At 42.8% G+C, this 13,952-nt stretch overlaps 1 protein-coding gene across 7 annotated transcripts in view; it reads left to right on the top strand.

The window, feature by feature from the left end:
• ASAP1 (ArfGAP with SH3 domain, ankyrin repeat and PH domain 1) overlaps positions 1-11,940 on the top strand; it is a 389,691-nt gene extending 377,751 nt beyond the window's left edge. For 5 of the 7 annotated variants that reach the window (XM_056522758.1, XM_056522762.1, XM_056522756.1 and 2 more), the window contains 4 exons: positions 4,591-5,099; positions 6,975-7,079; positions 8,081-8,203; positions 9,996-11,940. In XM_056522758.1, coding sequence (XP_056378733.1) covers positions 4,591-5,099; positions 6,975-7,079; positions 8,081-8,203; positions 9,996-10,070 — 812 coding nt within the window. In that variant the 3' untranslated portion in view covers positions 10,071-11,940. The remainder of the gene's footprint in view (positions 1-4,590; positions 5,100-6,974; positions 7,080-8,080; positions 8,204-9,995) is intronic. The other 2 variants (XM_056522759.1, XM_056522763.1) reach the window with 1 other exon arrangement.
• The last annotated feature ends 2,012 nt before the right edge of the window (positions 11,941-13,952 follow it).

Below are 13,952 nucleotides of genomic sequence, written 5' to 3'. Positions count from 1 at the left end.
TCTGATTCCGAGATAGTTTTTTCGTGACATATTCTACTTTAACTTAGTGGTAAAATTTTATGGTAACTTGCATCCTTTCTTGGTGAAAAATCCCAAAATTTGATGAAAAAAATGAAAATTTTGCATTTTTCTAACTTTGAAGCTCTCTGCTTGTAAGGAAAATGGATATTCAAAATATATATTTTTTGGGTTCACATATACAATATGTCTACTTTATATTTGCATCATAAAATTGACGTGTTTTTACTTTTGGAAGACACCAGAGGGCTTCAAAGTTCAGCAGCAATTTGGAAATTTTTCACAACATTTTCAAACTCGCTATTTTTCATGGACCAGTTCAGGTTTGAAGTGGATTTCAAGGGTCTTCATATTAGAAATACCCCATAAAAGACCCCATTATAAAAACTACACCCCCCAAAGTATTCAAAATGACATTCAATAAGTGTATTAACCCTTTAGGTGTTTCACAGGAATAGCAGAAAAGTGAAGGAGAAAATTCACAATCTTCATTTTTTACACTCGCATGTTCTTGTAGACCCAATTTTTGAATTTTTGCAAGGGGTAAAAAGGAGAAAATGTTTACTTGTATTTGAAACCCAATTTCTCTCGAGTAAACACATACCTCATATGTCTATGTAAAGTGTTCGGCGGGCGCAGTAGAGGGCTCAGAAGGGAAGGAGCGTCAAATGGTTTTTGGGGGGCATGTCACCTTTAGGAAGCCCCTATGGTGCCAGGACAGCAAAAAAAACACATGGCATACCATTTTGGAAACTAGACCCCTCAGGGAACGTAACCTGGGGTAAAGTGAACCTTAATACCCTACAGGTGATTCACGACTAAAAAAAAAAAAAAAAATGTTTTACCTAAAATGCTTGGTTTCCCAAAAATGTTACATTTTTAAAAAGGATAATAGCAGAAAATACCCCCCAAAATTTGAAGCCCAATTTCTCCCGATTCAGAAAACACCCCATATGGGGGTGAAAAGTGCTCTGCTGGCGCACTACAGGTCTCAGAAGAGAAGGAGTCACATTTGGCTTTTTGAAAGCAAATTTTGCTCTGGGGGCATGCCGCATTTAGGAAGCCCCTATGGTGCCAGGACAGCAAAAAAAAACACATGGCATACCATTTACGAAACTAGACCCCTCGGGGAACGTAACAAGGGGTTAAGTGAACCTTAATACCCCACAGGTGATTCACAACTTTTGCATATGTAAAAAAAAAAAAAAAATTTTTACCTAAAATGTTGGTTTCCCAAAAATTTTTGATTTTTAAAAAGGGTAATAGCTGAAAATACCCCCCATAATTTGTAACACAATTTCTCCCGAGTACGGAGATACCCCATATGTGGCCCTAAACTGTTGCCTTGAAATATGACAGGGCTCCAAAGTGAGAGCACCATGCGCATTTGAGGCCTAAATTAGGGATTGCATAGGGGTGGACATAGGGGTATTCTACGCCAGTGATTCCCAAATAGGGTGCCTCCAGCTGTTGTAAAAGTCCCAGCATGCCTGGACAGTCAGTGGCTATCTGGTAATACTGGGAGTAGTTGTTTTGCAACAGCTGGAGGCTCCGTTTTGGAAACAGTGGTACCAGACATTTTTCATTTTTATTGGGGAGGGGAGGGGGGCTGTGTAGGGGTATGTGTATATGTAGTGTTTTTTACTTTTTATTTTATTGTGTGTTAGTGTAGTGTAGTGTTTTTAGGGTACAGTCACACGGGCGGGGGGTTCACAGTAGTTTCTCGCTGGCAGCTTGAGCTGCAGCAGAAAATTTGCTGCAGCTCAAACTTGCAGCCGGATACTTACTGTAAACCTCCGCCCATGTGAGTGTACCCTGTACATTCACATTGGGGGGGGGGGGGAACATCCAGCTGTTGCAAAACTACAACTCCCAGCATGTACGGTCTATCAGTGCATGCTGGGAGTTGTAGTTTTGCAACAGCTGAAGACACACAGGTTGTGAAACACCGAGTTTGGCAACAAACTCAGTGTTTTGCAGCCAGTGTGCCTTCAGCTGTTGCAAAACTACAACCCCCAGCATGTACGGACAGCGGAAGGGCATGCTGGGTGTTGTAGTTATGTAACAGCTGGAGGCATACTACTTTGGCTGGGGATGCTGGGGATTGTAGTTATACAATAGCTGGAGACACACTGGTTTGCTACTTAACTCAGTGTGCCTTCAGCTGTTGCAAAACTACAACTCTCAGCAGTCACCGACAGCCAACGGGCATGCTGGGAGTTGTAGTTATGCAACCAGCAGATGCACCACTACAACTCCCAGCATGCACTTAAGCTGTTTGTGCAAGCTGGGAGTTGTAGTTACACAACAGCTGAAGGTACACTTTTCCATAGAAAGAATGTGCCTCCAGCTGTTGCAAAACCATAAGTCCCAGCATGCCCATAAGTGCATGCTGGGAGTTGTGGTGGTCTGCCTCCTGCTGTTGCATAACTACAGCTCCCAGCATGCCCTTTTTGCATGCTGGGAGCTGTTGCTAAGCAACAGCAGGAGGCTGTCACTCACCTCCTGCTGCTGCTTGATCGCCGCACAGGTCAGTCCCGCCGTCGCCGCCGCCGCTCCTGGGGCCCCGATCCCAACATTAACGCCGGGGATCGGGGTCCCCAGCACCCGGGGTGCACGTCCCGCACCCGCTCACGTCCTCCGGAAGAGGGGCGGAGCGGGTGCGGGAGTGACACCCGCAGCAGGCGCCCTGATTGGTCGGCCGGTAATCCGGCCGACGAATCAGGGCGATCGTGAGGTGGCACCAGTGCCACCTCACCCCTGCAGGCTCTGGCTGTTCGGTGCCGTCTCTGACGGCCCCGATCAGCCAGTAATTCCGGGTCACCGGGTCACTGGAGGCCCGATTGACCCGGAATCGCCGCAGATCGCTGGACTGAATTGTCCAGCAATCTGCGGCCATCGCCGACATGGGGGGGCATAATGACCCCCCTGGGCGATATGCCGCGATGCCTGCTGAACGATTTCAGCAGGCATCCGGCCCCGGCTCCCCTCTGGCTAGCGGCAGGGGGCCGAGAAAGGACAGGACGTACTCCTACGTCCTCGGTCCTTAAGGACTCGGAAAACGGGGGCGTAGGAGTACGTCCATTGTCCTTAAGGGGTTAAACAAAAACCTTGCCCCTGGCAAATGGGGGTGAGTAAGGGTTAAATCACCTATCCTATGTTTGTTGTTGACATATAAGTAACATGTGGCCAAGTTTCATATTAATATCTTCAGCTGTTTGGACGTGATGCTGGAACATACACACATACATACATACATACACACACACATACATACATACATACACACACATACATATATACATACACATACATACACACACATACATACACACACACATACATACATACATACACACACACACATACATACACACATATATACATATATACACACACACACATACATACACATACATACACACATACATACATACACACATACATACATATATACATACACACATACATACATACATACACTCACATACATACACTCACACACACATACACTCACACACACATACACTCACACACACACTCACACACACACACACACATATACACACACACATATACACACACATACACGCACACATACATACACACACATACACGCACGCATACATACACTCACACACATACATACATACACACACACACACATACATACATACATACACACACACATACACTCACACACACATACACACACACATACATACATACATACATATATACATACTGTACATATACTCACACATACACTCACATACACACACACATACATACACACACACATACATACATACACACACACATACATACATACATACACACACACACATACATACACATACATACACTCACACATACATACATACACATACACACACTCACACATACATACATACATACATACATACCTACACTCACACACACACATACATACACTCACACACACACATACATACACTCACACACACATACATACATACATACATACACACACACACACACACACACACACATACATACATACATACATACATACACATACACACACATATACACTCACATACACACACACATACACTCACACACACATACACACATTGGGTGAGATTTATCAAAACCTGTGGAGAGGCAAAGTTGTCAAGTTGCCAATGGCAACCAATCAGATCGCTTCTTTCATTTTTAACAAGGCCTATGAAAAATTAAAGAAGCGATGTGACTGGTTGCTATGGGCAACTGGGAAACTTTGCGCTTCCACAGGTTTTGATAAATCTCCCCGATTGAGTTTTATATATATTTATTTATTTAAAAAAATGTAACCTAAACAACCCGTTTTAGCAATAAGGAAGCAGTATAGACCAGTGTGTCTCCAGCTGTTGCAAAATGAAAAATTCCCAGCATGCCTAGACAGCCGTTGGGTGGAAGTTGTAGTTTTGTAACAGCTGTAGGCACACTGGTATAGATGTTTATAAGGTTATTGTATTATAGCTGTAATGTTAGTACTATGTTCGTTCTGTCCCACCTGCTCACCTATTTGTTTCCGGTTCTTCTTCAAAGTGGCTCTTAGGAAAATAGACACCACTCATCATCTCTCTATGGATAAATACAACCCACAGCCGGACATCTTCCAGAAGTCCCCCCAGCCCGGAGACTTGACTCAGAAGCCACAACTTGCCGATCTTCCTCCAAAACCGCAGCCTTCTGAATTCACGCAGAAGCCGCACGTCGGAGATCTACCGCCAAAGCCTGGAGAACTGCCTCCTAAACCTCAATTAGGAGACCTACCACCCAAGCCACAGCTAGGAGATCTACCTCCCAAGCCACAGCTAAAGGATCTTCCACCCAAACCCAACCTGGCAGACTTGGTGCCTAAGGCGCCCATAGCCGAGCCAGTGCCCAAACCTCAAACCCCAGAAGGGAACCAGAATTCTCAGCCAGCCGAGGTGATTCAGAACTCGCAGCCGGCTGACCATACACCTGTCCAGAAACAGGGCTCAGAAGCTTCCAGTGATGGGCCACCTCCTCTTCCAGAAACACCAGTGCCACTTCCTCGCAAGATCAATACAGTAAGTGTTTTCAGCGGGCATCTAGTAGTGTGCAAAGTATCGGTAAGGCCCTTTATGGGCTAAAACCTGTTGACATGGCTGCTGGGTTAGTTAAAAGAAAGACCAATGAATGTCCAATGAATGCAGGGCCTGACTATGGCCACTGGAGGGAGTCAGGAAGCTGGAAACAGCTGAATCAGTTAATTTATGCAGCTTGCGTACTGTCCATTGACGTTAATAGGATTTGCACAAATTTGCATAGCACTGCAAGGTATGCTGATGCGTAACTCCCGCTGTTATGGAAATAGCATAGCTAGTGGTGCTTTGCTGCTTCTACAATCTCATTAACCCTTTATTGGAGTTAAGTGCATAAAACAACATGTTTAGCTATTTTTAGCTTACCGACCACCTCTTAAAAAATGCAAACAAATCGGTCTGAGGGGCAAGGAGTCCTTGCTAACCCAAGATATGTGTGCGTGTCCTAGAGGTGTCCAGATAGTAATACCCCTTTAGGGTAGGGTCACACACAGCGCATCCGTAGCTTATTTGATGCTGCAGATGTTCTGCCAGCAGTCATAGTCACAGAAGCAACTGCAGAGTTAGCTCCCTGCTGCAGCCCGGTAGCTGCGTGTGTGTCAACTTGTGATCTCAAGCAGGAAATCCGCCGCTACAAGTGGACACACAGAGCTATAGAAGCAGGTAGCTCGCTCTGCCAATCTCTGTGACTGCTGGCAGTGTATTTTATTATGCGGATACACTGTGTGTGACCCTACCCTTTAAAGTTTTCTTACTGGACTCCTAAACTAATCATCTATCCTTAAATGGTCACTGTTGTATCAAATAACTTCCCTTCATTTGATAGCTTGTCATTCCTAGCCTTTTTGTAAATCACATTATTTGCCAGATATGACTCCTTACGCAAGAAAAACTACTCTAAAATATTTGGCCGCTAGGTGTCTCACTTCCCTGCAATCTGCTGTCCACTGCCCGTTGTTAAGGGAATTCCATCTCTAGTAACAGTCTAATAAAAACAGATTACACAAGCAGGGGGGTTATTCATGTGCTCTGTGAGAGGTGTTTACCTGCATCTGTAAGTGGATAAAGCATTGTTTCCCAACCAGTGTTCCTCCAGCTATTGCAAAACTACAACTCCCAGCATGTCTGGCCGGGGAATTGTAGTTTGCAACAGCTGGAGGCACACTAGTTGGAAACACTGGTCTAGAGGATCTGCACTGTCCATGGAAGGTGAATAAAGGCTTTCTTCTTATCTTAGCAGCAGTGCCTACTGTAACCCTTTCCTTACTTTGCTGCTTCTTTTTATTTCCTTTCTGCTTATAACACCTTGCAAAGCCAGTGCATTAGTAACGCCTTCTTCTTCCACATGCCAGCTGTAGTAGTGCACTGTATAAATCTTCCTCTAGCACAGTGACCGCCTGTTCAGAACTTAGGGTAACCCTTTCTTTGCTGTCCTGCTGTTTCTTTCGTGTCTGTTTACATAACATTTTGCAAAAACCCAGTGCATCCAGTAACCCCATTCTACATGCCATATGTACAGGGTCATGATGGCTGGGGGGGGGGTGCAACTGGGGCCACAAGTTAAGAGAGGCCTGTCTGGGATCTCCGGACAAGCACTCTATAGGTTTTCAAAACCCAGACATAGTTGAAAATACATTGAGCCACCAACAGGACAGAGCTTGCAACTCCTTCCTGTCATTTCCGGTACAGCCAGCGTCTTGGCATTACGCTGCCTGAATCAAGAGCTCAGATAGGCGGAGCTATGAGGAGCAGAGTGTTGGGAGCTGCAGTGGAACGATGGAGAGGTGAGTAGTTTTGTTTCTTTTCATGGGGACTACATAATTGAGGTCGTGCGAGGAGCCTAAAATATTTGTCTGTCAGATTCTGAGGAGACGTATCTTGGCTGGGAGAAGTCTTCATGATGGCCCAGGACAGATGGAGAAGAAAAGGAAAAGTGAACAACTCCAATCAGAGAAGATGTCACTTGTGAGTTACTGAATGACCGTTTAAGTCCACAAGATAGTAGTGACAGACTATTTTTCCCATAGCAATCAATCACGGCTCAACTTTCACTTTATAAGAGCTCATTAAGATATAAAAGCTGAGCTGTGATTGGTTGCGGTGGGAAAAACCAGACAATAAGGGTTTCAGGCAGATTGATGAATCTGGGCAATTGCCACTAATAAAACCATTCACGATTTTAAACATTTTTTTAAACGATAGGTATGCTTTAAGATCCAATCAGTAAGGGTCTGATGTGAGGCCCTCCCCACCCATTCCCAATTTGGGTGATTTAAATGGGCCACAAAAATGGACCCTGGAAAACATGTTTAAAGGGGTACTCCACCCCTAGACATCTTATCTCCTATCCAAAGGATAGGGGATAAGATGTCAGATCGACCACGGGTACGGAAGATCGTGACATCACGACTCCGCCCCCGTGTGACGTCACACCCCGCCCCTCAATGCAAGTCTATGGGAGGGGGCGTGTCACGCCCCCTCCCATAGACTTGCATTGAGGGGCGGGGTGTGACGTCACACGAGGGCAGAGTCGTAACGTAATGATCTTCCGTACCCGTGGTCGAGATGGACTCAGCCTGAGGACCTCCAGCGGTTCCGGAAGCCGCTAAAGGTGGGTGCCGCGTGGTAGATCCCGGGGGTCCCCAGCGGCGGGACCCCGGCGATCTGACATCTTATCCCCTTATCCTTTGGATAGGGGATAAGATGTCTAGGGGCGGAGTACCCCTTTAACAAACCAAAGTCAATGGGTGTTATGCAAATTGAGTAACGTCCCCTCTTCGGCTGCTTTTAGCTTTCCCAACTAACTTTGGTTTCTGCCAACAAGCAAGAGGAGCAGGAAAAGCTGGGAGTAACCGAGTGGGACAACCCCATCGTTGCAACCTGGTAAAAGTGTTTTTTTCCAGTGACTGTAGAGATCTCTGTATTAGGATATGTGTAACTTACCATCAATTTCTTTCTTTTTACAGGGGAAAGCCAAGCTGAAGAGAGTCAAAACAATATATGATTGCCAAGCGGACAATGATGATGAGTTGACGTTTGTTGAAGGAGAAGTGATCATAGTGACCGGTGAAGAGGATCACGAGTGGTGGGTGAGTGTCTAGCAATATTCTTCAGGGAGGTAAAGCAGACCTGTCATTTCATGGATTAAGGACCTTGTTCTACAATAGGAAACACTGCTGGGAAAATGTTATTGGTTTAACTCTCAGCAGCAAAGGGACAGTTAAAGGGGTACTCCACTGGAAAACATTTTCTTTTAAATCAATTGGTGCCAGAAAGTTAAACAAATTTGTAAATTACTTCTATTAAAAAATCCCAATCCTTCCAGTACTTATCAGCTAATGTATAATACACAGGAATTTCTTTTCTTTTTGAATTTCCTTTCTGTCTGACCTCAGTGCTCTCTGCTGACACCTCTGTCAATTTTAGGAACTGTCCAGAGTAGGAGAAAATCCCCATAGCAAACTTTTCTTGCTCTGGACAGTTCCTGACATAGACAGAGATGAAAGCAGAGAGCACTGTGGTAAGACAGAAAGGAAATAAAAATAAAAAAAAGAACTTCCTGTGGAGCATACAGCAGCTGATAAGTACTGGAAGGAGAAGGATTGGGATTTTTTAATAGAAGTAATTTACAAATTTCTTTAACTTTCTGGCACCAGTTGATGTAAAAGAAATTGTTTTCCAGTGGAGTATCCCTTTAACCCTTTAACGACCACGGACGTAAATGTACGTTCTGGTTTGGCGGCAGGTTCCAGCTGCTATCAGCAGCTGGGGACCCTCCGGTAATGGCCGACATCTGCGATCGCGCGGATGTCCGCCATGAACCCCTCAGATGCCGTGATCTGTACAGATCACGGCATCTTCGGCAATGCGCATAATAAAATTGATGATCAGATCGCCCGCAGCGCTGCCGTGGCGATCCGATCATCTGTAATGGCGGCCGGAGGTCCCCTCACCTGGCTCCGGCCGTCTCCCGGCGTCTCAAGCTCTGGTCTGAGATTGAGCAGACCAGAGCAGAAGATGACCGATAACCCTGATCAGTGCTATGTCCTATGCATAGCACTGAACAGTATTATCAATCAAAGGATTGCTATAGATAGTCCCCTATGGGGACATAAAAAGTGTAAAAAAAAAAAAAGTTGAAAAATTTAAAGATAAAAACTAAAAAAAGTGAAATGCTCTAATGGGCCTTACCCTCTGTGACTACTAAGTGAAATGAGTATAACCTGCTGGGATTACTGGGTAAAATGAGCATTATCTGCTGTTACTACTGGCTTAGAGAAGTTGGCCCTACAATGGCTACTGGGTAAATAAGGCATTATCTGCTGTGACTACTTGGTGAGATGGACATTTCCTGCTTTGACTACTGAAAGTGGTAGGCCATGCTGTGATTACTTGGCTAGTTTGGCAGAACCTGGACCAAAGAAGGTGGCCCTGTTGTGACTAGTGAGGGGTAGGTTCTGTGACTACTGGGTAAATGTAGAAGGTCCTGCTGTGACTAGTGAGTAAAAATGGGAGACCCTGCTGTGGGCAGGACCTGCTATGACTAGTGGGTGACTACTCAGGTGAATAGGGGCGCATTGGGGTTGAGTTACTGCTTTCACAGCTGTATGGGAGGTGTATTGGTGAGTTTTTAATTACTATATTAAAAGTGATATTTTAATGCACTTCAACCGCTCCTTGTTTTGTATATACAACTGTATGGGAGACCCTGACGTAACTGCGAGGTTGGAGGGAGGGGCTGTGATTAGTGGGGGTGTAGTCAAAACCGGCACTAGACATGTAAGCCACATTCACAAATGCCTTGTTTGTGCGTTTTTTTATTTAGTTTTTCTCTTTACCCTTTTCTTAATTTTTTTAATGAGAAAATGTCTCTTTTTCTAGATCGGTCACGTCGAAGGATATCCAGAAAGGAAAGGAGTCTTCCCAGTGTCTTTTGTCCACATCTTGTCAGAATAAAACCTGGATGTTAAAGTGTCGCAAATCAAGCACCCTGCGCGGTGTCCTCGGCTCGTCCCTGTGTCCCCCGCGTCTGTATATAAGCTACTGTTACCTTCATCCAGTACTTCCATTCTGTGTATTGTAAATGTACTATGTTATCCTGCCTCCGCCAGTATTACTATAGCCAGAGGAGCAGCAGCCACCGCCGCTCCTCTGGGCCCCTCCGGTTATAAGCACTTTTACCCCCCCTGCGGGCAACTTCATGTACTGCCAGAGCTGTCTTGTCCATATACATATAGATACAATATATATATAATCTATTATGCACTTGTTCCCTGATCACATGTCAGTCTTCAATAACACACTGTACTGGGAGGGAAAGGCGAGCAAGTCTGCTCCACCAGTATTCCCACTAGCAAAGCAATCACCCTGCGTATTTATTACGGATGTACCGTTTTCAGGATAGTTTTTGGGGAAAAGAAAAATATCTAAGAAAAAAGTCAAGTATTTCTGTGCTCCGTACCTGTTTGTTTTTGAACTTTTTGCAACACACATTACTGTTACTTTGCTACAAGTAGTAAAAAGATGATATATTTCTATCTAAAGGCTTCTTTTATTAGAAGTGATATACATATATAAATATATATAATATACATAAATATATATATATTAAAAAAAGAACAAAAATCCATCAGACTTCAATCTAACAACTGCTAAACTATTAGTCTGTTTACATTATGCATGCGTCTATCAAAACCACATACAACAAAAAAATAAATAAAAAAAAGAATAAAAAATAAAACTCCAGAATACTTGAAACCTGTGCTCAATAACAGGGACAAAAGTGTAGTCCTTATACTTTGTGTAGACCAAGTTGTTCTGTAGCTGTGAGGATCAAGGGGAATATTTTTCCAGTAGAGAGATCTATTTGAAATAAACAGTATTACGTAAAGTTAAAAAAAAAAAAAATTTAAAAAAAAGATCAAATCTATGTGGCCGATGGGCCTCATGGAAATAAATATGTATGCCTATGTATAATTTTTTTCATTTTTTTTATTTTTTTTTATTATTTAAACTGTACCATAAATTATTCATAGATGAAAAAGTGGAATGGACTTAAATGTATATTGTTAGTTACCTAGAAACTTAACATGGAGGTATTAAGCCCCGCCCCTGAGGAGTCTCGATGTGATAAAAGTGACGTACCACCTCCTCTCACAGGCTGTTGCGGGATCCTACGGCTCAGGCCAGATTATTGTGTTATGGACTGGAAACTTGTTCATTATGGTGATTGTTTAGATGGAAAAAAAATGTACATACTGCAGGAGTGTTTCCATTTTATTGTCTTTTTTTTTTTATTTTATTTTTTTTAATATACCCAAAAAAAAAGTTGACTAAACTTTAAAAAAAATTTAAACTTCTGTGCACTTCTTAAAAGAAAAAAAAAAAAAAAAAGATTTTATTTTATGTACTATTATTTTGGGTATTTTAAAGGCACATATTTTCTGCATGTAGAAATATTTTATTTATAATTTTTTTTTTATTTCTGCCCGAAACATTCAATGTGACAGTTAAAGAAAAAAAAATAGTAATTTGACTGCAGAACCGTCGGATATTGGTAACTAAGTCTGTCAGACTTTGCATGGTGGAAAAAAAACAAATGGGAAAAAAAAAACTTATTTTCAAGTATTTCAGCAATACTCTAAGAGCTGCATCACGGACGGATGTACCTGAAGGAAATGAGACTTGGTAGGACCTTTTAGCTTCTCTCTCCGTCTGTGGAGTTTACCTTGCAGAGTATGGTACAGTATACTGTTTCTAACGCAAAGTCACAAGCTCATTTTATTAATCATTCCATATTTTAAATTAATAAAAATGTTTAAAGTTACTTTTTAAAGTGTTTTTATTCTTAAAGGGGTTCTCCACCATAAGGTGATTTTAGTATTTATCTGCCAGACAGTAATGGACATGCTTAGGAAGGATCTGCGCTTGTTTTGGGGTTATATAGCTATGTTATGAGATAACCATAAAGCTGTGACTATCTTTTTGTGAACTGGCTATTTCCTGTTGGAGTTCATTCTCTCAAACTACAAGTCCCATGATTCCTTGTTTTAGAAAGAGATATGTGAACAAGTTCCTCTAAAGAAGGCGCTGGTACCCGAAGATGGAAGTAAACTTCTTTATTAGCAACGCGTTTCGAACCGGGACCGAAACGCGTTGCTAATAAAGAAGTTTACTTCCATCTTCGGGTACCAGTGTCTTCTTTAGAGGAACTTGTTCACATATCTCTTTCTATTGCAATCCACCGGGAAGTTCCTCGTGGCAGCGGTTCCATTTGATTTCCTGCATCTAGACGCTACTGTAGGTGTTGTGCTCTGAGCGCAACACCTAGGGGTAAGAACCCATCTTTGCGTTATCTCTTTCATTTATTATAAACGGTCCTCACTAGGGGCGCACCTCTTGTTGTTTTTTCTCGTTGATATACTAATGATTCCTTGTTTGTAAGTGTGAGGTCACTTTCCTCCCTCCCACACATCAGCTGCATTCCAAGCAAAACACCAGTGTTTTCTGACCAGGGTGCCTCCCACCCAGCGCTTGCAGCACCCATTGAAGCCTGGACAGGCTCCCTCTGAACACCTGACTAGTGATGTAATGTGTATAAAGAGTAGGAGAGGCTCTTATCAACTAGTTTCCTGGGACCTGAGCTACTCAAATAACACCTATACCCACGGTGTAAAATGCAATAAATAAAAAATGGAAATTGAGGCTCAGGGTCAATGAATATTGGATTATAATATGTTTATTATAATAAAATATGTATGATAATTAAAGTGTGTGCCGAACCTCACAGGGCCCTTGTGGGTCGGCAAATCCACAATAAAAATTCACAATAAATATACAAATATTATACGGCAATTGTAACTAATATCAACAGGTATTAGTAAAATTGATAAAATTGTAAAAAAATATAAGAGTGTCCACAGTATCCTGTAAAACAGGCAAAATTATCCAGTGTGTCCGATTAGCCAGCCGAAAAAAATAGAGATATTTTTGAGAAATTGATCTAATAGTTCAGATGGTGGATACCATGAAAATAAAGTGCATATTAATCTCTTAGTAGTTTTGTTCAAATGAATCCCCTTGTATATGAATATTTGTAATGCGATGTATAAGTTCTGGCTCTTTATGCAAAGAGCCCGCTGCTAGAGACTGGGCGGTCTCAACGATATGCAGCAATGTCTGAAGTGAGCTTATAGGGAGGATACAATGTTGCTAGACAAGTGATACTATGTATGCATACAATTGTGTAAAGGGTTTAGTTCTCTTGAATGAAACCCCTGCTGCTAGAGATTTTGCGGTCTCAAATTATGCAGTGGGTTTTGGTGGGCAAATAGACAGGGGACTGCAGCGCTTCAAATGTACAGCATAGCTGTATACATAGTACCTGATGTGGCACTGGTGGTCCCGGCTTGGTACAGATGATGGTCGGCTGTTAGAGACACGGCTTGTCTCAAAACATACAGCAAATTGTAGAGGATCCGATCCTTGTAGCGGCTCTGATAATTAGCCCGGTGTGGCGTATGCTCATGGTTGGAATGTTGCGCATAGGTTTGATGCGCTGAAAATTGAAGGGTTCTGTCTCTGGGATATTGGCTGTATGGAGTGGCACTTAGAAGTGAAAGCTGGACGCATTTCAAGTCCTCCATAGGACTTTTCCTCAGCAGCTAAAAGTAAGTCACTTTTTGGAGTTTGGTGACATTATGTCCAATTTGCTTTTTTTCCTCCCTTTTTTGGTTTAGTTCCAATACACACAAAGGGAATAAACAAGTGTATAGAAAAACGTGTTACTGCAATCCTTTTCTTGAAAAATGTCAGGGGTGCCAACATTTACGGCCATGA

Source organism: Hyla sarda, chromosome 5 (genome assembly GCF_029499605.1).
Source record: "Hyla sarda isolate aHylSar1 chromosome 5, aHylSar1.hap1, whole genome shotgun sequence".
Lineage (NCBI taxonomy): Eukaryota > Metazoa > Chordata > Amphibia > Anura > Hylidae > Hyla > Hyla sarda.
Note: the sequence above shows the minus strand (reverse complement) of the source record. Positions and strands in the feature narration are given on the sequence as shown.